General features: G+C 39.9%; 2 protein-coding genes across 4 annotated transcripts in view; both read right to left on the bottom strand.

Moving 5' to 3' along the window:
- Positions 1 to 7,949: 7,949 nt before the first annotated feature.
- Positions 7,950 to 22,618, bottom strand: LOC137972089 (hatching enzyme 1.2-like). The gene is made up of 8 exons (XM_068818913.1): positions 22,467 to 22,618; positions 21,822 to 21,983; positions 18,366 to 18,483; positions 15,832 to 16,013; positions 13,185 to 13,418; positions 12,188 to 12,332; positions 11,749 to 11,851; positions 7,950 to 10,780 (listed from the first exon to the last, which is right to left on the bottom strand). The coding sequence occupies exons 1-8, from the start codon at positions 22,531 to 22,533 to the stop codon at positions 10,679 to 10,681; spliced, it is 1,113 nt and encodes a 370-aa protein (XP_068675014.1). The 5' UTR covers positions 22,534 to 22,618; the 3' UTR covers positions 7,950 to 10,678.
- Positions 22,619 to 23,887: 1,269 nt separating this feature from the next.
- LOC137972087 (ubiquitin thioesterase OTU1-like) overlaps positions 23,888 to 24,675 on the bottom strand; it is an 11,021-nt gene continuing 10,233 nt past the window's right edge. For all 3 annotated transcript variants that reach the window (XM_068818900.1, XM_068818898.1, XM_068818899.1), the window contains one exon: positions 23,888 to 24,534. In XM_068818900.1, coding sequence (XP_068675001.1) covers positions 24,406 to 24,534 — 129 coding nt within the window. In that variant the 3' untranslated portion in view covers positions 23,888 to 24,405. The remainder of the gene's footprint in view (positions 24,535 to 24,675) is intronic.

Below are 24,675 nucleotides of genomic sequence, written 5' to 3'. Positions count from 1 at the left end.
CCTCAGTCTAGTTGGCAGAACGAATATCGTAAATGGTACTAGTAAGGACTCTAGCATCACAAGATTGAAATATCTGAAGCTTATCCATTAATAACTTGCCGCAGTTGTCCCGTAAAGGGTAACAACAATCAAAATATGGTTGTACTAGGCGCTTATATACCTTCTCCAGTCTCATCGCTCCAATGCCCGCACTAGCCTTCTTACAGATCACGTCGATATGGCTGTGACAGTCCCAAGTTAGCTTCTCATCAATCTGAAACCCTAGACATATATGTGTGTCAGTTTGAGAAACAGGTGTGTTATTTACCACAACGGGATGTTCGAAACTCTCATTACTCAGATTACAAGACCCAATAAGCATGAATTTGGACTTAGTTGGGTGCATTAGGAGTGTGTTTTCTGTGAGCCAATTTCTGACACGTTCGAGGTCAGTTTTCAATTTTAAGATTAGTTCGTTGGCATCGTCGGAAGATGCAAACATTTGAGTGTCATCTTCGTACATGAAATTATTGATCTCAGGAAGCCTGGTAAATCATTAAGATATAATAGGAATAACAGCGGGCCGAGGATTGAGTCCTGGGGTCCCGGGCCTGGGGCACAGGTAATAATTTTCTTCGATGACAGTTGCCCCGGGATAATTCACAGGTGTTCTCTGTTTGTCAGGTACGACTCGAACCACTCCAACTCATTTCCCATTATGTTAAATTTTTTCTTCATTTTATATAGCAGAATATTGTGATTTCTTGAATCGAATGCCTTTTTTATTATCGAAAAAGATTACACCATTCAGTTTTTCATTATCCACATTTTCAAGCCACTCATAGCAAATTTCGATAAGCGCCATTACTGTGGAATGTCCTGGACGGACTCTAGACTAGAATTTTGGCGCGCAACTGGTTTTGACGCATCTGTGCCTTTTTTTTTTCTACATCTCGTAGGTGTTTTCGGAAGCGGTTCGCCAGTCTTCTCCCTGTTTCGCCTATGTCGATCTTCTTACATATTATGTAGGTTATGCAATAGATGACATTTACGGACTCAGTGTTGCTGCCGCATTTTTGAATGAATATTTTGTTCGCCTTTGTTTTTAAAATTACTTTCTTTCACGCTTATATGTCGTTTTCGTAATCATTATTCTGTTAGTTTTCCCTGCATAATTTTGCCTTTGTTTAGTTTATTAGTATAGATTCGCAGCTTTGCTTAAAAATTCATTTTCATTTTGTACTTCGGAGAGTCAACATTGTTTCGTTATAAGTTTTATCGTCTTTTGGTTTAGTTTGTTCCGTTTTAAAAGTCATACAACGTTTGTAAGTATTATTTCCACTCATCGTTTCGTTTATTTCGTCGTTTATAATTCCTTGTCAATTTCTGTTCACTTAGCTCATTGCAGTAACGTATTTGTGTTTGTTTCCTTTTAGCAACCGCTTTAGTTAATGAACTTCGAGCATCGAATTAAAGTTACTGCGTTGATGTAGCAAGCGCGTTGGAGCTTTGGCTTTGGCCCCAATACGGAGATTCATAGAAAGTGATCTGCATCAGTGATTATAACGGATCGATTCGGTCCTGAGATCTTAACCATGTTAGAAATAAAAGGACAAGTTTTGCATCGTGTGCGTGTACATCTGAAAGTTCCCCGTTAGTTTTCAGATTTAAATGCTATCCTAACTAGAACGTTACTTATGTTTTTGTCGCGTTTAAATAAAATAAGTGTTGGCACATGCGCCCCAGACTTGCAGGGTGAAAAATTATTAGGATTTGTATGGGAATCTCAATAACAAACTGAAAAAGATATTTACACGCAAAAGTTATCGATAAAAAAGTTGTACTTTATTGTCGTGGTGACTTTCTCGCTTCTTGTGTGGTTATTTGCCTGAATGCTATTCACATATATTAGAGCAGTGCATATAAGATTAGTGCATTTGAATAAATTATCACTCTGGCTCAACTCTACTGCGGTGTGGTTCAGGGTTTCTTGCTTTGTGGTTTTCCCTTTCCTTTAATCTTGTTTTTTGTTGCTTATGGCGGATGTTCAGTTTCCGGCACCTGCAATTGGAAATGGTGGTCAAGGACCTTAACCGGTCGCGCGTCCAGTAGCTCTTGCGGAAATTCCACCGCCTGCGGTCCAAGGAGTTGAAGGAGTCCAACAACCTGTTGACCATGTTGTTCCAGCAGTCCACTAGCCGGCTGTTGAACAAACTGTTCAAGAAGGCCTCCCAGTGAGACAAGAAGTTTAGGCTGCGGGAAATGTGCCTCATGGCGGACCGCCACAGGTCGTGGGACAAGGAGCTCCTGGAAAGTGTGTCCTTGTGCGTGTGCCGTGTCATTCTTACTTCCGGTTTCCCATAAGGTTATTTATTTGTGCCTCGCTTGCTTTATACGTTGGACAGTGTCGGCTTATTGATTCGTCGTGTAGTTCTAGTGCGTTCCGCAAGGGTTTCGATGTGATGAGCTCCGGTGATGAGCATGCCGTCTGTATATTTCCATATAGTTTACTGGACATTTATACAATGTTATGTATTTCTGGTTGCCTTTCTTGTCGCCCCGTGGCGCTTTATTTCAAGCTTATAAGCGCTTAGTAAGTTTTGCTAACCGCAAAAAAGTATTTCATGATTTTGTGCACGCAATGATTGAATTTGGAAGCGAGCTGTTATGGATTTAGGTTGAGAGTGAAAAGGGAAAATGGGGCCAGTGCTCGCCAAGAGAACACCGACCGGCGGGAGTTTTACAAAGAGGTGGAGTGACTCCATCGAGGAAGAGAAAATACAAGAAATGGGTGAAAGTTCACCAAAGAGGATTAAAGTGACTGACTTAGAAAAAAAGAGATGGGTGACAGTTCACCAAAGAGAATTGAAAGGGCTGAGTAAAAAGGAAGAGAGGAAATGGGTGACAGTCCACTAAAGAGAATTGACGTGACTTAGTTTTGAAGGAAAGGAAATAAGTGAGCGTTCACTAAAGAGAATTGGAATAGCTGAGTTAAGAGGGAAAGGGGAAAACAACAACAACAGCAACGGCAGAAACAAAAGGAAAAAACAATGGGTGGGAGTTCGCCAAGCAGAATTGAAATACCGGAGTTGGAAGAAGAACAAAAAAAAAAAAAGAGAAATTTGGCGAGAATTCATCGAAAGAGGGGAAGTGGCTGAATTGCGAACGATAGGAAGAGAAAGGAAAACAAATTAAGTAATTGTTGAACTAAGGTATGGTGATATCATAATGGTTATGATGATTATGATGATAATGATTGTATATTTATTGTAGACGTTGAAGAAAGGTTTTGTGAAACTTCAAAAGTCCCTAGAGGAGTTGACGAGGCTTTCAGTAGCTACTGATATAAAGAGGATGCTAGATTACGCAGCTCAGCCGTTATCTCATTCTGAGTTTAACAAGTATGAGGCTATCGAAATCCTTGAAACCCTACAGAATACATCTCGGGACAGTCAAGATGAGAAAGGCGAATATACCGCCTAGTGTGCTAAAATGCGAGGGCTAAGGTGGATCTTCGAAAGGAGCACTTTCGGGCTTTGGTGCTGCGTCTCCTTGGGTGGCAAATATCACGTCTATGAAGGGGTCGCGAAGGTAGAAAAAGCGATGGATAGTTGAGGTCCATGGGCGGGACCACCTCAGCGTGGGTGTGTTATTATTAAGGGAAGTTCGGTCACATCATGGCAAGGTCCTACGCCAGACGGATGCTCAGCAACGTTCCCCAACACCTCGTGGTCGTGCTTGGTACAACAAGTAGATTTCAATCCCACAGATGCAATGCATTTTGGGTGTAAGAGAATTTACCTCCAGAGTCAATGACTCCAGAACCAGACTAATTGCTTTTCTCTCTTTTCACGCTTGCATTAAATGGAATAAACACGAAGACTTTTTCGAGTAGGTTGTGTGTGTCTTGGGGGTATATAGGGACGGGGTATGATTAGTGGGGCCTAAAGAGCGCACCAGAAATACGAGGCCATGGGGTGAGATGAATACTTTCCCGCTTTATGTTTTGAGTTGATCCCCTGCCTTGCCTCTTTACTTTGTTTTTTCGGTCCGCGTGTGGTGTGAACGTTTATTTCCTTTTCTTCTTTTTTATTTATTTTATTTTTAATCCCATTTTTCCAAGTATTTTCTACCTTCCTCCTGTAGTCACAGGGGGTGGGACGTTTTGAAACCGGGGTATCTCAAAACCCTCCCGGTCATACTGGGTCAAAACTGTCCTCTCTCTGCTTTTTTTTTCTTTTCTTTTTTTTCCTTGCCCTCAGGAGATATTCAGGTCTTGGGAAAAGACGATGTTTTTGATACTTCCATCAATCTTGGCAGTGACCGCATAAATGTGACAGTGTGTAGATATGAGGGAAACCCCGTATTGGTCAGCGGCGAGAGGGCAGGGAATGACCAATTTAACGACGTGGCTTGACTAGTAGAAAACGGAGAGGTCTTCGGACAATTTCATGAATTAGAGTTCCGCGATCCTGACTGTTATGTGCATTTTCCTCGAACAGTCCAGCAAAAGACCTCTCGAGGACTAACACTTGAGTTGGGGGCTAGTTTTGGAGAGTAACAGTTAAATTTCTTGTGTAGATCCCTCGCAGTTTGATGATGGTCACCTTTGGCAGGGTTATTAATTATTAGTATATACTCACTCAGTGATCTTGGGGTTTCAAGCAAGCTGATTGGTTCGCTATCTCGAAGCAATTGAGCATATTCACTCCGTACGGAGTGAATAATTCTTGATCCAAACAAAACAAAATGGCCGGCGTAAACTCGTCAGCATTTATGAATCGGAAATATTGAGAATACAAGATGATGCTGTCACAGTGGTACAGAAGACAACGAAGGCCACAAAATTTGGCCTGAAAGTTTTCAAAGGTAAGAGAAGAGTTCATACTTTTGCCAACCAGTGTTTTACTTCATTTTTCCAGATAATTATTGCTGAAAATTAAACAATCTTCACGCCAACAATTTGTTTCACTCGGAGTAATTCTCTCATGTAGGGCTGGTGGCCCACCAAAACGAATTTCTTAGTGAAATCGAGGAATTAAAAAATATGTTTAAGAAAGTTCCACATGGTTGCAAGGAAACAAGACGGGTCATTTTACAACAAACTAACGCTCACCTCAAGTAGAGCCACCATTTCATGTGGATCCTTTACTAACTGCACTTTCAATTTCCATTTCAAATGAACCTCAAAAACTTTGTTCTAACGACGAAAATGTTTTAACAAGCAGACTTTCGATTTAGATTGCTGATTTAAACGGTGCTAAATGACCATTTTGCTGTCTGTGACGAGGATTTTAACGATGGTTATTTAGATTTGCCATGTTTCTGTGTTTGAAGCTTCTGTAAACACTTTCGCGCATGCTTTGTGCCGCCTGCACGTTTTCCACGCATGAATTGAGATGTCAATTAAATTGACTTTGGATGGTTTTTTCTGCAATTGTTGTTGAAATCACTTCGTGAGTATATACTAAAACAATTATTCTTTTCAATCTTGGTGAAAAGTGGCAGAATATTTACCTCGCCGTTTTGCGGCTCGGTAAATATTCTAACACTATTCACCTCGATTTCAAAGAATAATTGTTAAGTATTGGGGAGTAGATCAGCGCTGGTGTGAGAAACAGCAGACATGTACTAAATGACACTACGGGAAGGGAGCCAAATTTATCCCCAATCTGACTGCGGTGCGACAAAGGATGCAGTGTAGAATAGATAACTATTCACACTGTATAAGATTAGTGCATGTGAATAAATTATCACTCTTGCTCAACTGCAGTAAGGCTGGGATCGTGTAGGTTCCAGGCAATGGGATGGCTCACGGCCTGGTCCTGGGGGCTAGTGTCAAGTTTGGTTTTAGGATTAGGGTTAGGGTTTACAACCAACAGCACCCACAATTCCTCTATTCACCCTGACGAAGGGCTAACGCTCGAAACGTCAGCTTTCCAAATCTTTCGCGGTGGTAATTCGACCTTCAGCAATTCGTTTCATGTTGAAAGAATGTTTGATATCGTGTGGCCACCCCGTAATTTTCAACCTGTTGGATCGATCCAACATGCAACTAACTATAAATGATGGACCGATTGCTATCGTGAATCGAACCACTGCTCACTGTTTTCTCTCTATTTAAGGGGGAAAAATCACAAGCTACCACGTTTCACCCTGAATACCTCAGTTCTTTCACGGTGTTTGGGATCAGCGATGAGCCCAGTGAATGGTACCTTGGATGCGGTAACCAAAACAGCGCCAGGCAGGTGGAAATGATAGACAAAAAACTTCCAAATCCTCAAGCCCTATTTATTGTTAATAAGATATAGGTTTTGGCACAGATAATCAGCCATTCTTGAAGTGAAACTAAAGGAACTACCTAACTAGTAGTGAGCGATATCAGTTATATCGGAGTAACCCCGCAGAATACCCGGCCACTATCGTGTTCGTGTAGCCGGGTATCGCTAGTTAGTGGTTAGAATGAAATAGTATAACCAGGGGTGAATTTAATATCATGTCTTGAAATCGTAATAGATCGTAGTGGACGCTGTTTTGAAACGCTAATTGCTTGTATTAATCTTTCGTATTAGTTGGTATCTTTTGATATGATTTCTTTGGGGTGTCTGGGATCATATTCCTACGTGCTTTAGAAGTATTTTAGTGTGACAGTTTAATTTGCTGAAACATTAAAATGTCATGTTGATAGGAGGATCATGTCATTATTAGCTTTCATCGTCCGAAGTAAGCGTACGTCAAACCGTTATTTAATTCATCGAGTCCCTTCACGGGAACAAATGAGCCAAACACATTGACATGCTCCTAACTTAAAGGCTGCGTAGGTCAGTTGGTAGAGCATCGGCGTTGCAATGGTCATGAATTCGAACCCAGTTGTATTGGAAGCCACATGAATTTTTGAGGTCCAAGTGACAATTGTCCGGGTAGTAAGTGCAAAGACCACTTCTCACTTCCAATCCGTTAAGCACTAATTTACGTCAATACGGTTTAGCTTTGGGTCTTTAGGGAGAAACGACGGCGACAGCAACGACAACGCCACAAAACAAAAATTTCATCGGATAAAAGAGGACGACTACTCGCGCTGCAAGTGTGGCACGCAATCTACTGATTCTAGCGCATATATTTTGCGGTACTCTGGCAGTGCATAACAACGACGTGAAACCACCAAATTTGAGGTTTAGACGACAACCTGAGCATACAAATCTGAACCTTTCATTCTCCATTTTTGCTCCGTAACCACTGCTCCAATGTATTTTTAGGATACTTCCCCCTTTTTAGAGATTCCCTATTTTAAAAATTCCTTTTTTTCAAAATTCCCCATTTTAGATATTCACTATTTTAGTAATTCCCCATTTTGGAGATTCCCTATTTTAGTAATTCTCCCTTTTAGAGATTCCCTATATGAAAAAATTCCCCGTATTTTAGATATTTCCTATTTTAAAAATTCCCCCTTTTAGAGATTCCCTATTTTAAAAATTCCCCCTTTTAGAGATTCCCTATTTTAAAAAGTCCCTCTTTTAGAGATTCCCTATTTTAAAAATTCCCCCTTTTAGAGATTCCCTATTTTAAAAATTCCCCATTTTAGAGATTCCCTATTTTAAAAATTCCCTATTTTAGAGATTCCCTATTTTAAAAATTCCCCCTTTTAGAGATTCCCTATTTTAAAAATTCCCCCTTTTAGAGATTCCCTATTTTAAAAATTCCCCATTTTAGAGATTCCCTATTTCAGTAATTCCCTGTTACCCGTTCCGATTCCCCGATTTAGGAACAAACAAGACGCTCTTTAAAGCGTTTACTAAAAATACCATGTTGCGGAGAAGTAGGGTGATACATTTTGGAAGAGTTAGAAACAAGCTGCAAGGATTGAGTAGACTAAAGCGATGTTCAAATTTGCTAAGTACGGAACAAAAGAAGTGCATGTTTCTACAGCCAATTGAAGTCTGGAGGGCTCATGACAACAGGTAACGTATTCAGATCAAATCAATCGAATCATGTTTTATTATGTAAAAGATACATAAAAGGAAACGTCAGATGTTATCCCTATCAAGGACGTTCCACATGTAAAATAAAAGGAAGTTAGAATACAATTCAAAATCTAAGAATTATTAAGAATTGGCTAGAAATTTACAAAATTTTACAAAACTTTCTAAGGTTGCTTCGAAAAATGCTAAAATCCCGTTCATCCACTATCTCGTTTGGAAGATTATTCCACTGTTTACTAATTCTAACAAAGAATGAATGGAAAAAACAGTTTACTCTAGCTAATGGCTGTCTTAATTTAAATGAATAGTTTGACCTTGTATTACCATAAGAATTAAATTTAAAATAATCGTTACAGTTAAGGGCATTAAGACCATGAATAGTCTTATAGCACTCTCACAAAGATAAATAAGACCTCCTTGATCGGAGACTGGACCACCCAAGCATTGCCAGTCTTTCTTCATACGAAGAGTACCTATATTGAATCGGGAGAGCGTACTTTGAGGCCCTCCGTTGGACTCGTTCAAGAGCGTCAATGTTCTTCTGTAAATAGGGTGACCAGAGAGGAACAGCATATTCCAGCATATAGGTATAACCAGGGCTTTGTACAGACGAGAAAAGACTTCTTTGTTTCCTGGACCGACAATCCTTTTAACGAAACCCACAGTCTTGTTGGCTTTATTTACAACTTTTTGCGTTTGGGTATTCCAGGATAGAGTGGAAGTCAATGAGACCCCCAAATTAACCGTTTCGGTAACAGGCTGAAGCGTGCAACGTTAAGCGAGCTGTGAACATCGCTCAGTGTTTACAAATAAAATCAATAGGTCACCAAGCAAAAGTAGTAATTTGATTTGGTAAAGGTTGTCGGACGGAAATAACGTTAATCTACACGATGCAGGGGTGACATACAAAGTGAAACCGGTGGGCCAAGGAAGAGCGAAACACTAGCGTAGCGGGAGAGAAAACTTGTGAAAACCATTCTTGTAATTAATGTGGCTAAGTAAAATTTAGTCCTGCCTCCTCTTACCAGCAGTAAAGTTTCGAAATTAACTGCGTTGTGAATAATGCGGTGACCTCCCTCTATAGGTAACTAACATGAAGACCGTGAAACAATTAGAAAATTGACAACCGCGGATGATGCTCGTAAGAAGATCATCTGAAAGAAAAAGAAATTTCGGGCATTTCCAACATACCACTGCTGACGATTTCATCATGTTGTCAACATGCAAGATTTACGTTAATTATCTTATTCATAACATTTCCAGAAGACTGAATCCAGCATTTTTACTTTTTAGCTGCTATTGAGCTTTCACTCAGATTGCGGGCTTGAGTTTCTAAATCGGCGAACGACTTCAAAAGTTTCACTCTGAAACCCCAACACAGCTCCCAAGGCTTTGGTTGCTCCACTGCATGTTATAAATCAGGATTTTCATCAAACTCTGTAAGAATTGAGGCTGTTTGAAGCCTCGCGCGCGCAGAGATCCTCTCCAACGACACTCGACACGTCACGGCTGTTTTGTTTTTGTTGTTGTTGTTGTTGGGAAAAGTAGTTTCGTTATAGAGGGAGGTGAAATGTATTGCCTCAAGGGGTCAAGTGAATTGCTTTTAGCATTTTTCGTAATTGCCCATTTTGCTGCACCGAACAAAGTCAACCGAGATTATAACTCGGATGCCTTTCAGTATTCCGAGTAGTTACCCAATAACTCAATCTATTTTGACACATATGGCTACACTACCAATTTACAAAGATATTTTGCAACAATTTAACGTTTCAGTCGGCTTATCTCCATATCATGAGGTGTAAAAATTTCTTATTTAGCATCCTTCATTAGCATTTGTTTTCGTCATGTTTACCCTTTGCGAGATTTTAGGTTCGTTTGTTTGCAAGTTTGTTTTGCATCTTCCCTGGGGGTTATCGCGCACAGCTCTTAACGAAATCCCCGCGTCCTAATTCTATTGTGCATTTCATTTCGCTGTACCGAATAAAGTACTTTAATGCAAAGGAACAGCAAAAGCTATGTTATTTGCCACCTCTCTACAGCGGCTAAAAAGATTCTTTTATTTCTCAGTATTTTCAAGTCCAGAAACGACAAATATGCGGTGACTCGATTTTTTCAGGGGCACCCGACGAATCTGTTCCTCACACTATCTGTTCCCCAGAGGAATCTTGCTGGCTGGCAAAACTACAGGTGTTTCGATGAGCTGGCTGGGAAATTTTGTTATTGATTGAGGTTTTGCCTGGGAATTACTGACTTTTTCTAGCATTTCAACCCTCGCTGGCTGTAGAAGCTCTGAAGACTGAGGACGAAAAAAAGAACCCCTTCCCTCTCCCAGAGAATAGTCACAAACATACGACGGCTGGTCAGAGTGATTGCGCTTGCGGAAAAAATCTGTTTGTCCCGGTTTTGTCGCTTTTGTTCGGTCGTTTTGGATCGAAGGATTTGAAAGCGCGCGGAATTCCTGGCTGGGAAATAAATTTGATCAGCTGGCTGGGAAACCAACCAATTTTATCTACCTGGCTGGGAAATTTCTTGTTTGTCTTGCTGGGAAAAAGGAACAGATAATGTCTTCCCAGCAACACTGAAAAACAACTGTAAATGCCTTAATAACATTTATTTTCATTAAGTGGGTTATAATAATACATTTTACAACAAATTGGTCGTTGGGTGCCCCTGTTTTTTACGCGCATTTCCAACTTGACTTGTACTTAGCTTCAGTCTCCTCATTCGTAAAAGGTCAGAATTTTCGTGTTAGAACTTCCTCGAATCCAACATAAGCATGAAAATGAAACGTCCACTTTTTCTTTGCTATTGTGCACGCGGATCTGTTTGGATTAAGAAATAAAAACAAGCCGGGATAATGAGAAATCGTGATTTCTTGGGAGACATTTGCACTTGAAGCAAATAGACTCAAACTGCTGATGCCAGGCCCTTAAACCCACCCGACCCACAATAAAATAATTGTCACGGCAATTATGCAAATCGCCGTCGGGATTCAACAGCAACGACGAACCTCAACAAGGTCGAACCGAAAGCATACTATGGCCCCTTTGCCAGCCGCTATACGGCCCATGCATGTGTGACCTTGGAGCACAGAGGCTTACAGCCAGCTGGAAACAACTGCATGCTGGTTTTTGTTGGTTTTTACAATATGGTAATCATGCACCCGTAGATTTTTGCAGATTTGGTGGCTGGGGGGGAACCTGCAATGGAGTCTTAAAATCTTGCCCTGGTTTTGAAAGTTTTTCTGAAATCATCGATAAGTACGAGTTATGCGTGACTACATGTCCCAATAAAATTCATCCATGCCACGGTTGTAGGCGTTGACACCATGCTAATAGGGACCTTTATCAACGAATTTTTCGGGCAACACCGCAAACCTCAGGAAATCACGTGATCTTGTTGTTGCCGTCACGTTTGCAGTCTACGGTTCGAATTTCAACTTAAAGAAAGCGTTTTATAGCCAGAGATCAATCAGACCTCCCCTTTGACCATATCGCTTATGTTGTTACATCTGTTTGCTCTCTATTAGGAACAATTTTGAAGATCAAATATAACTTTTGGGAGAATTTGAGCTGTTTGATTTTAGAACAGTTGCAGCAATGAAAAATCCAAGATGGCGGCGCCAATGTGCATAACAGGAACGGCTTGTTAAAGTTCAAAATCGAGCTAACCTCTGACGGCAAACGACTAACCGCAAACCGCAAAGAAAAGCCTTTTTTTCCTGAACTTACAACCACGCACCTTTTCAAGAGGAAGTGCTCAATAAGCGATATTTCAATGACCTTCTTACCTTGTTCAAAAACCATCCAGGGGCATATCCACTATTGTCGTGCCTGATGGTAAGCTTGACAACATTTCCCAACTTTGGTGATACGACATTGAACGTGTCCACACTGAAAGCAATAAATAAACATGTATTTTATTGAACACGTTTATTGAAGGTAAAGGTACGCGTTATTTAATGTCGGAAGTTCCTTTACTCTCTAGAGAGTACTCTCCCAGGAAGCCGACGATGCGCTCATTTTACCCACCTCTCTCCATCAGTGCTCCGTTTTAAGGGTATTTAAAGCTACTTAGGCTACACTGAAAGGAAAGAAGTCGAAACAAGGATGTGAGATCCGGGGATCGAACTCGGAACCTTATGCACCAAGGCCGCGCACCAACCGACTGTGCCACCCTTGCTCCTTGCTCCCTTTGAAGGTAAAATTGTGGATGATATGAGTTCTTACCTGCCCCTGTAGAATGCACCCCTTTTTGCAGCCAGTTCTACTTCTCCTGAGTTCCGCAATTCACCAAATAACTCGACAAAGACTCTAGCAGCAGTCCCTGCCATATAGATATTTCCCGTGTACACGGTCACTGCGTAGTTTTCAACTGCCAAATTAAGAACAGAATTGAGAAGATGTAGCGTATATACATAGCTGCATTGTTCTCTCAGAACATTTTACTAAAATTTAGGACAGTGCAGGTAAGGCTTGGGATATTTAGATAGGTGCATGTAACCGTTTAGTTAAGGAAAAAAGGTAGTACATTCTTGTTTTAAAAGAAGACAGAGCGCAGTGTCATATACAGAAAAAAACATCTTAGCAGGTAAGTAACTGCTCTGTTCGGGATCATTCTTTCTGAGAAAAAAGGAAACACCTGGCTATCGGTGAGCTTCACTGTCAATGAGCATCTGAGTACTGGCACTCGTCGAGGGTTGAACATTGGCCGGGCCAACATTTACGACTTTTCGACAAGTGAAGAGAAATGGATGCCTTTGTAATCACACCTGAAAATGGTTAAATTTTTTGGTCTTCTCTGCTGGGGATGATAGGTAGGTCCCTTTTCACGTTGACCGACATATTTTAGCGTTCTCGAGCACTAAGAAACCCACACTAGTTGCGAAGAGTTTAACTCAAGGACGAAATCTCCTCGTATTCACTTTTCCATATCATGCCTTGGTAGGTGAATGCTTAGAGATAGTGGCTCTTACAAGCTTTTTTTTTCTACATTCCAAACGTGATTGTAATAAAATATCTAATGGTGATATATGTTGAAAGGGGTTCAATCTGAAGGCTCTTCCACTGAGTCTTGGAACGTTGCGAGAGTTAGGGTTAAATTTTTTTTTTTTACATCTTTCTATTGTTTTGAGGCCTCTGAAAACTTGAAGTAAAGAGTAATTTCCCAACCATTATACTGACTCTCTACACACCATACGTAGTCTCCATAGAAGTGTGCATATACCTTGTTTGAGGGCCTCTGGACATCTGTACAACAGATTGATTTGCAGGACATCTACAGCAGATAGGGAGTTGGCATTTCCAAGTTGCATGCTGGGATCGGCTATGGATTGGATTGTATCACGTCCATTCTTACTGAACGCCTTGTTGGAATAATGCATGATGGATTGAAAGTCGTAGGGCTGGCCGAAAGAAGAGACTGCTCCTTTAGTTAGGATTTCGAACTGTTTCACGTGTTCTGTATTAAAAAGAAAGTTGACCAAACATGAAACATTGGTCGGGCCAACCTGGTCCCACCTGGCCCCAAACATGAAACATTGGCTGGGCCAACCTGGTCCCACCCTGGTCAGAGTTTTTCTCTGTTCTTTTGTGGGCCCATTTCCATTAGTAGGGCTAACGCTCACATGGTTCATATGGGGTAGAAACCTAGCACTTCACATTACACTCTAATCAGTTAAGTCTGTTCAAATATGAGTGCTTCACGGCCAACGTTTGCAAAAACGTAATCTTTCGTTGTACATGAAACATAAAGAGGTGATTAACCCCAGAACAGCATTTTTACTAAAAACATGGCGTTTCTATGCTGCAATACACATTGTCATAAGTGGCAGTCATACAAAATTTGATGCTTATTATACTATTGCCAAGCCTAAAGATTCCGTGTCGATAGAACAAAGGGATGCCGTCTATTTTATCCCATAAATTGGCTATGAAAATGAATACACCGAATAAAGCAGCAAATGTCAATTTGGTATACTTTTAAAAGAGCAGCAAGAAACAGTTTGTGAAAAAAAAAAAAGATATCCAGAAAGAGTGACTGAAGAAACTGACTCAACGGTTTTAACGGCGTTAATTTCGCGCGAGAAAATCTCGGAGCCAGTTTGGTGAGGAAATCATGACCAGTAGTTTTTGTATCTTTTTTTTTTTGTGCCCTAAATTTGTTATCTTCGTCGCGCAAAGTTTTATAAGCCGACTTTATGTGAGGATATTAATGTCGTCATGGTTCGGACATGTCAGGCCCGGTTGACGCCGCTCTACTCATGTGGCGAACCTTGTTGAGTTATGTCCGACTTTGGAGCGACATAGACCTTATTCATAAATGGCGGTCACATTTATAATTCTTTTGTCCACGTGCAAATTAGCCTACCAAGCCTCATTTTAAAGCAAGAATTCTGTTCAATTCACTGTATGGTATGGAAGCTTGGTAGGCTAATTTGCACTTCGACAAAAGAATTATAAATTGACCGCCATTTATGAATAAGGTCTATTGGCGCGACATCTCATTCAGACGGTACACTGTGTGTCGAGCCTAGAGAAAGGTCTCGGTCTGCCATGATTCAACTTTCAAGATGGTGGTTGTGAAGGGGAGGATAGCTCTGATTGGAGAAAACTTGTTTATTCTCTGACGCGTTTCGTCTAGCTAACGGAGACTTCTTCGTGGAGTTTTAGAATGATACATTAAAGACCTGTATTAAAGCCATATCTGATGGCAAATCTGTTTTAGCTGAAACCGTGGCCCCAAAACATCATTTCTCACGCCGCTTTCCCTCATATATCACAGTTGCGCCTGTTCCCTTTCGAAAATCCGGTCAAACCTCCCTGAAGAAGTCTACGTTAGCTAGACGAAACGCATTGGAAAATAAGCAAGTTTTACAGAGACAGGTCGTAAAATGCTGCTCACTAATTATTTTTTTTTATATAGTGTTAATTTTTTTTCTAAAAGAAGCAGCGATATTTGGTCAATCTTTCGCACAGTTTACACTCTTCTAGATCTTTTGCCGCCATTGTCTCTTTCTCGTGAAACTTACAAGCATATGCAACAAGTTATCGGAGGGACTTATGGGAAGATGTATAAATTATCATAATATATGGTTCGGCACATGAGAAGAACACTGTGTGAATCACATGCCGCTTCAGTGTCAAATAATGCGACAGACCCTGTCGAACTTAACGTTTTTGTCGCACCAAATTAAAACTGCTGAACCAAACTGATACAGACGCCGCTCTTTTGCCGTACTTAATTCTTCAGTTAGGTTCAGCACTTGAGTAGAGCGGCGTTTGAACCGGGCCTCAGTCAATAATAAAATTTATTATATTAGTGCATTCTGCTCACACGCGAAGTCGTTCGGCCGTTGGTAAACGTCATTCATTCATTTTTTTAAGCGCCAAAAAAAGTGATCACCGTGACTAGCTGAGGTCGGGACTTTAACCGGAAATACAAAGTACGTATTCCTAAAATAAAATCAGTTTGAAATGTCTCAGATTTGGATTTTTTTTCTCTGTGTAATAATCAAAACATTACACGCTTGCGCAGTCAGGTAATATCCTCTATATTAATCATTGGAGCAATGTCTTCCTTAGACTCTATCTTAAGAACAACTTTCCACCTTTTAGCCAATCCACGGACAATGTTCTCCTTACGTCACAAATGCAGCTAGAGCTAGAGTGCTAAAATATCAGGATAAATTGAAAGTGGTGCATTCAAGTGATAAATTCGTGGTTCGATACGTTTTACATGGCTGAAAATCACTCGAACATTTGTTGTTGTTGCATTTTTGCAAAGTCTTAATTAATCCACCAAGATATAGATGAAAAGTGCGTGGAACCGTTTTAGCCATCGATTTGCATTAGTTCATAATTATACACATTACCATTCTGGATGTTGTTCCACAAGATTTTCACAAACTTGTCTCTATCTGGTCTCGTGTGTTCATGGAAGAATCCTAGCGCGTGCACGAGCTCATGAGTCACGCGACCTCTGTTTTTGCATCCTCTGCCAAGCAATAGCTGTTGTTTCCCTCGTTTTCGGCCAATGTAGGATTGGCAGTGGCTTCTGTATGTGAGCAACCAAATAAAGTGTTATCCGTTAGAGCGGTTTTCAAACGAGTGTCGTAAAACCAAAAGCAAAGTAATTGCTTTGGCCAATCAAAATAGACGGAGAGAATCCAGTAAACCAATCAAAACTCGAAGTAATTACACGTAGCCGACACAAAGCGCGGGAAAATGTGCGCGCGTGAGCCACGAGTGGTTTTGGTTTCACTTCTGATTGGTTGAAAAAGTGGGGCGCGAAAACTGAAAAAATCACTGAGTGAAGTAATGCAAAACCAAAGTAATTAGCTAAATAAATTACTTTTGACACTCTATGTGACCGTTATCATGAATCTAAAGCTGCACAGCTATGAAAGATGTCAATGACCGTGCGTAATAAAAAAGGCCCTTGCATTTTGCAATAAAAACTGTTGCACTATCAATAGGATAGTTTCGAATTGTGCAACAAAAGAACAGAGTCGAGGTTTAGGCGAATAATTAGCATTTTAATTTGTTCAAAACAAAGGAAATTGCAACTTATTCCCCTTCGACTCTGTTCTTTATGCGGTTTGTTGCTGCACAATTCGAAACTAGCCTATTGATAAATACACAAAGCTTACACATGGTGCGGGTGGAATATTAAAAAAATGTATTTAATTATAATGAAATTTAAAATGATCTCGGATTCTATTGCTGCATGCTCCAAGTTTATTACAAACTGCAAGAATGGTTATTATAAAGTGAAACAGCGACAGCTTTCTTTATTCCAGAAGTTGATGGATAGTTGCTGGAAAGTGCAACAGATCTTTTGTTACCAATTGCATCAAGTGTCATTACAAAATGCGACAATCATTACAAACTGGGCATTAGACAACGTGAGTATTCTTAGTTTTCAAATGACGTCACGGCCTCCATGGTGGTGTCCTAAATAACAAAAAAAACCTTCCCGGAATTGAACTCTTTTCTTTTGTTTTCGTTGAAAAACATGGCTACTGTTGATGTGAGAGAAAACCAAGAATAGGGTATGTTTTTACGCGCGATTTCACCATCAAAAAGTGCACTGGAGAAAATGAACAAAAATTATTGCAATTTACAAGCAAGATGACACACCATAACACTAACCCAGTGTGGCCAAAACACTACGCATGCGCACAACCATTTTACCCGGTCAGACAAGAGCCTATGCGTAGTAGTTTGCCTCTCCCATACCACCCCCATGAGTCAACCTTTGCACATATCCTTCTCTTTTTAGAACGCCACGAGTTCTTCGGCACTGCACTCACTGTTATAAATGGCCAATCAGAAAAAAGTAACTGTCTAACGAAGACAAAAATAGCAAAAAGAATGTATGCAAATTGATGCAAATTAGAGTTTCCTGCAGAAGAGTTAGTTCTACAAATAGAAAGATACACGCAAAGATTGACTCAAGGATAAAGTGCTTAATAATATGGAAGTTCCTATACTCATGGGTTCCTGACAAAGAGTATTATGGTATTTTCCGCTTCGGCCAATTGAACGGGTGAAATGGTTGAGCACATGCGTGATGTGTTGGCCATCCTGGGTTGGTGTTATGATGGGTCACCTTGCTTCTTTTTTTTTTTTTTTTTTTTTCATTGGAGAAAGGGCGGCACTCGGAACAGGTTTGTGATATGTGTGCACCGAGAGTCCGGTGATCCGCCTTGCCCGAGATTTCCATTTCCGTGTCATTCCGCACTATATTTTCCATATTTAAGTTTATTTTATTCAGTTAGAATACACCGCCGGGTCAGGGACTAATAACGATAACGATAATAATAATGTATTTAATGTAAGTAATTATAATAATACACACGGAACTGTGTCAATTAATTTTACTAAATACAGGAAGAGAATTGAGATGAATTAAGTAATAAGGTTGAAAGTTTTTCAGAAAACAACATTACTTGGAAAAACAAGGATATTGAAAAACGTGTTTTATCTGTAAGGACACGAGAGAGAAGCCTGCATGAGGCTCGCGGTGATATTTGCTGTCACCAAACCTCACAGACAAAAGACCATTCAGACTACATCACTTTGTCGAAGTTTGGAATGAATAAAAAAAAATAGTAATAATGTTAATGATAAGAATAACCCAACCTACAACCTTGAAACCATCCTATCTCCTTTACTGTGCGAATCCGAAAACCGTTAACACTTTGATTTGATTTTGATTTTCCCATTGTGCAGCAACCAATCAGAAGCAACATGAAACCACAAATTAGTTACTGTTAGTGGTTGCGGTTTAATCTTCTAGCGCATGATTGGCTTTTTACTTGAAACACAATAACATTTCAAAAATATTTCTAGTGTTCACGATTTTAGGGTTTTCACGGCAACGTATGCCATCAATTATGCTTACTTGCTGTCTTCATAGAACTCGATGTAATCGTCCTGATTTGTCCGCTCCACAAAGCGAATGCAGGTGTGTTTAGCAATGATATCAGTTGCCTCTCTTATCGTTTGTTTGTCTGCATCACCTGTAAATCCAGAAGTTAGTGACACACCTTAACATCCAACCGAGCTTACCACGTTTGTTGTGTAGAGCTGCCACTTAAAGGAGTGTCTAAAACACCCACCTTGGTATTTCGGCTGCGCCATGCTGGTAAGTCTCAGCAAGGCCGAAACAGCTGTCCATGGCTGCCAATTCTTGTGTTTCACTCACGAAATCAACAGATGTTTTTCAACGAAATCAAAAGAAAAAGTTTGCATAATAATAGAATTCAATTCCCGGAGCATTGGATCGGGACTCCAACATGGCCGCCGTCTCATTGTTTGAGGACTCCAACATGGTGGTCGTGACGTCATGTGAAAACCAAGAATTGACCGGGTGAAATGGTTGTGCGCATGCGTAATGTGTTGGCCACACCGGTTTGGTGTTGCTGCGAGTTACCTTGCTTCTTTTTCTTTCTTTCTTTTTTTTTTTTTTTGCAAAGATTTTTGACCAAACACAATTTTTCGATTTAAAGCCTGCTCAAAAATACTCTTTTTCCTTGGCCATCTCAGTTTTATCAGAAATAATACACAAACAGCGGTGACAAATATCAGATATAGGCGCATTACGTTTTTCTTGACGTTTCGGAAGCTTCTTTGTTATATCTCTCAAATAGTACGCGCGCTGCGCTTGGCTGAATTAGCGAGCTGTATTTTACAATACGGCCCGCTGTACAGCTCGAGTTTTTGCCTGCCTCATCTTCAAAGCGAGTCTAAGTGCGAAGTTTTTGTTATGAAAATTAGTTTTCATTCATATGTATAGTAGAACTAATTACCATTACAAAAACTTCGCACTTAGACTCGCTTTGAAGAGGAGGCAGACTTAAAGTTGGAAATGGCCTATTGATGTCAGTTTTTCATGCGTCCGTCCTGTTATTGATCATGATGCGTCATAACATTGTCAAACTAGCTGTGGATCCACGAGGCGATAGCAAAGTGGATCCGCAGACTACTTTGACAATGTTATGACGAAATTTCTGATCAATAACAAGACAGACGCATGAAAAACTGACGTCAATTTGTTTTTTACAATACCAAAAAGGCAGAGGGGTCAAAATTAATTCAAAACACGATAAGAAAACGAGACAAAAATGCGAGAAACTTCAATCTGACGCGAGCAATATCGCGTCATTATCGCATAAATTATAAATTTATGTATCTGTCCGCTTATTGACAAATGACAATAAAAGCTAGCCAAAGAGCGCACGAGAATTTTTGCAGTCATTGTAAAAAAAGCATTATCTAGCAAAAATTCCAAAATGATCCCATTTAAACTGTGACCAGTTGATGTAACATGGTCCGCAAGAGCCGATGTATGAATGACCATTAATTAATGCTTTAAAAAGCCCTGTTTTTCTGTCATAACTGAGCATTTTAAAGCATTAATTAATGGCCATCATACGTCGGCTCTTGCGGACCATGTTACATCAACTGGTTACAGTTTAGAATGAGATCATTTTGAAATTTTAGCGAAAGGGCGATCTGATCAAAGATTTAAAGCCGACCTTAAATGAATAAACTAGCAAGTTTTTCATGTCGCTTCTGTTGCATAAACTTGTAAAACTGTTTGAATGTTACATTCAACTATTTCAAACAGCCAAGATTTAGTTTTTCGAATTTTGACACGGCAGTCTTTGTGGCAGTTGAACCTTCCGCTAGTTTGCCCGCGCGCCGGATTGGTTCGCGCGCTTCGCGCTTGAGCCCTAAATCAACGGGAAAAACTCGGTCCGTAACTTACAGTACGGACCGAGAAAACGAGGTTAGTAAGAGGTATGCATGCATGTTCAGAAGTGACGGTTAATACAAAATTGGAGTTTAAATATACACTATCACAAACTTATTAACTATTAAGTAACAATAGAGGTGACAAAAAAACACGAATGAACACAAAACTTTTTGCTGCGGACATAATTTAAAGAGCTGCTATGATTAAAAGATCATTTCCTTCTTCTCTTCGAGCTTCAGATTTTGAAAGCGTGCACACTTTAACACCTGAGACCACCTGACTGGCAAAATTTTGAGCTTTTTGTTTTATAAATTTGCTCCTCATTTGCGTTATGCGTCTTTGCGTGATGCCTTTTTGCGTGATGCCTATTTGCGTTATGCCTATTCGCGTTATGGCTATTTGCAAGATGCCTATTTGTGTAATGGCTGTTTGCGCTATGGCTATTTGCGTTATGCCTCTTTCCGTGATGGCCATTTGCTGAATCGGCTTGTTGCCTTTCAGCTTTGGACTGATGCATTCATGATTTGGACGATTTTATTTCAAATGCTGATCATTGACTTTTGTCATAGATATACCTCCATAAATTAGATTTAGGATTTCTTAAGTTTGCTGATATAATTGAGTTGTTTTTCATTCAGGTATATAGATAGATACATATTTCTTTTCAATTGTAAAGCGCTTATAGTGCTTTTTTTATTGTATAGGCGCTATATAAATAATAGAAGGACGAGTGATGTAATTAAGAACCCACTTCTCTTCGAAATAGCTCATTAAGATATTTTCTACGACAGGTCCTAAAGATGAGCCCATTACAACGCCATTAATTTGATCGTAGTAACCGCCATCAAATATGAAATGGCTCTTCTTAGTGGCAAACTCGAGCAGACCCTTCAAGACGGAGCGAGGCATTGTCGGTGGCTCGAGAAGGGCATAAAATTTGTCGAGACAAATTTGAATTGTCTCATCAAGTGGAGTGTTTCTGAACAAGGAACTGGAGTTTTTTATTAACCCGCGTCACTTCTGAAGATGTATGCAGAAGCATACGAAACGTCAAGTAAAAGATGCGTTTATATCTGATATTTGTCACCGCTGTTTGTATATTATTTCTGATAAAGCCTTTTCAGGCCACGTGCTCATCGAGTCACAGCTTATCCTGGCGGAATACGTAACATGAAGCGATTGAAGAAGTCGATGCGTACGTCCCACGGGTACCAAAATTATGTTTGCCAATATTTTTGGAAGCAAAAACAAACATCTCTCCTACAATGAAGCCAACACTTTGATTGCAAAAAAACTAAGAAGAATCCAGACTCTCCCGTCCAGATTTACGGCATAATGTCAGCACGCGCGTTTTACAAATGTTGAACGAACGACTTCCACTCCATCCAACATTTTCTACAACTAAAGAAACGGTGATCTATGTGGAATGTAAAACTTTAAATCGGTCAAGTTTAATTTGATTCAACACGCTATTAACAGTTTTTGCCCTTTCAACAATGTTGAACTACCTCTTCAAACGCGCTCGACATGATTTGGTTCAGCAAAGTGTTGAATGCAAGCATGCTGAAACCGTTATTAAATGGGCCTTTATGTCCTTACCGAGTCCACTGAACCAGCCTCCAGTTTTAACTGTGTAAGGAATGTAAACTTTGACAACCTCTCCGTTACTGTTATATTTGGCGGGCCACAGCCAATCACGATCTCGCAACGCATTTCGCTTCTGCTCGGCGCGAGATTTTTGGGGAAAAGCATCTCTTGCCTCTGAAAATATTGTAGTTTTAAAATGATCAGTTATTTAAAAACTACAACGGTAAGAACGACAGTAACGTTATTTTACAATTCTAATTTAAATCAACGTTTTGTCTGTGTGCACTCAACTTTGACCAAAGAATAAATAAATAACCGACTCGGGAAAGTTTAAAAAAAATTCATGTTATTAAGACCTTCAGGGAAGTAACTGCCGAATAACGGTAACCTGCCACCGTTGTTACTGAGCTATCGGCGGAGTTCTCAAATCTCATGTTGCCGTAGGTCAACAATGGTTTACTATCTTTGTCTCTTCAAATCAAATAAACGATAACTTTAAAAGATATGTCCACTAAATCAACAATGTTATTTTAAGAGCATGGAAATGTTTTTAGAAATACAAGAGCAACCATTTACGAGTTTGCGCTTTTTGCTGAAAAGTAATATACATAACTTCATATATTACCAACAGAGATACCACTCATGGCTGCAACTCACCGGTTTTATGTAAACGTCCAATTTGCGAGAGTAAAACAAACCCAAAGAACAGCTTCAAGTTTTTCATAATATATCCGTAGACTATTTTAAACGGATTTTATCTGTTCGTTAATTAAAACCTCGCAATGGCTCACGGACTAGGGGTTTTCAGTATTGACCGTTACCCGTTGCGTGCCGTTACAGAACCCACATTTTGACATAAGGTTGTCATTTTGTTTTGTCTTAAAGTGCCTATCACCTCAACACACTTTTCCGCTTTATTTATTCTCCGAAATCATCCCAAATACATGGTGTTGTTTATAGAACCTTTTGATTGAAATTTCACTCTTTTATTGGCTTTCAAAAACAAGAAAAGTGATCATACTTTGATCCATAACCAAGCAATGAAGGAGAATGGGTTCGATACCGGGTTGACGTCACAAATTAATTTGCATTGAGGCAGTTCTTTGAAAACAGCGATGCAAATTAATTTGTGACATCAACCCGGTATCGGACCCATTCCCTTTCATTGCTCGGTTATTAATCACGGTATGACCACTTTTCCCATTTTTCAAAGCCAATGAAAGAGTGAAATTTTAATCTAAATGTTCTAAAAACAACACCATGTATTGGGGATGATTTCGGAGAATAAATATATTGAAAAAGTGTGTTGAGGTGATAGGCACTTTAAGCATGCCAGGCTAGTAGTCATTGAAAAACTAATTAATGTATATAGGCCCTTTGCACACTTTTCAATCAAAGCTAAGCTCTTTACAACCGTCATCCGCTTATTCAAGAGAGCTGATATTTGTCGGTCTTTCACAAATGGGAAAGGGAAACTTTGTGATTAATTTTCAGTTATGTTTACAACCACATCAGCATTCGCTTTTCCCTACCTGAAAAGTTTGGGGGATACTTAATGCACGCTGGATGAGTAAGGATTCTAGTCCATTTTAAGTCCTGTCTTTCAAAGTATCCTCCATTTTCGAATTCCCCATAATGCACTTTGATTGCCTCCCAAATTTTGCTTGCACTATTGTCATCAAATTCTTTTCGGGGCACTGCATAGGACGAAAACATTGTTGTCGCAATCAACCGTGACCCTGCACAATCTTTTGCTTCCGTTTCGCACTTGTTTGCAAATTAGTTGCGCATGACTTAATCGAAGGATTTGATGGGTTATCTTCTCGAAAAAAAGGCGTGTTTTGTGCCAAAAATACGGACAAAAAAATATGAAACAAAGGAACTTGTCAGTTTTATAACCATCTAACCGTAAACTAACCATCCATGCATTAACTATGATTAAAAGCTCCAATGAAACAGGACTAGGCCCCTTGAAAGTGAACCTCAAACGGTTTCGACGCTATCTCTGATTAGTCTTCAAGTACGATGCGTAGTGATTTTAACGTTTGCTCAAGCATAACTACAGCCTCCAGTTTACACAAACAAAAGTTTATTCCTCGATGCTATAAACAAGTACAGAATAATAATAAATAAATTTGAAAATAAAACATCTACCTTGAAAATTTACATCTTTCAATATAAAAGCTCTCAGTTCTTTTAATTGTAAAATTCCGAGATTAAGGAATTCTCTTTACAATTGTGAGTAATCTCAAATATCCATAAAGTCTACGCGCACCCTCGCTCTTCGTACATGATACATGCGCGCACACGCAGACGCAAGAAAAGCAAACTCCGTAAGAAGATCGCGTAAGTACTCCACTAACAAAACGTTTGACAACATATATTGCAAATACATGGTGGGCAATCGTCTGTCATCGAACCTATGGCACGAGCAATAAAGTTATTCGCCCGATGGGAATATTTTAAATTCGCCTCTCTGTTTCGTGTTCATTGACACATTTCCGCGTTAATCTGAAGCGGCTTTCACACGGAGTCTGCCGGCAGCCAAGGCAATGAGCAACAGCTTCCAACAAAGGGTTCCGTTCATCAAGCATCATCACACCTCTCCAAAGTTTATGTGACCAGTGGAAACTGCATGGGCCTGCGCTGCTTGTTGTCCTGTCAGCGGTGTGTCACAAACCAGACAACGGAGAGAGAACTGTGATAAGTTTGCAAATTGGCGTTTCTGAAAATTAAGAAAAAAAAAATTAAAGCAAATAAAAAATCGATGTGAAGAGATCATTAGCTGCCTGTCTAGGTATGTGCTTGTCGCCAGTAATTACGCGATTGCAATTGCTACGGTTGGTGATTGGTTTAAAAATCTCGC

The sequence above is a fragment of the Montipora foliosa genome, chromosome 9 (assembly GCF_036669935.1).
Source record: "Montipora foliosa isolate CH-2021 chromosome 9, ASM3666993v2, whole genome shotgun sequence".
Classification (NCBI taxonomy): domain Eukaryota; kingdom Metazoa; phylum Cnidaria; class Anthozoa; order Scleractinia; family Acroporidae; genus Montipora; species Montipora foliosa.
This window is presented reverse-complemented; position numbering and strand designations above follow the sequence as displayed.

Coding starts and splice junctions, on each gene's coding strand:
- LOC137972089 (XM_068818913.1), bottom strand. CDS start 22,533: ATGAAAAACTTGAAGCTGTTCTTTGGGTTTGTTTTACTCTCGCAAATT. Junction 16,014..18,365: donor GAGTTCTATGAAGACAGCAA/GTAAGCATAATT, acceptor GCTCACATACAG/AAGCCACTGCCAATCCTACA. Junction 12,333..13,184: donor TCCAGAGGCCCTCAAACAAG/GTATATGCACAC, acceptor TTAATTTGGCAG/TTGAAAACTACGCAGTGACC.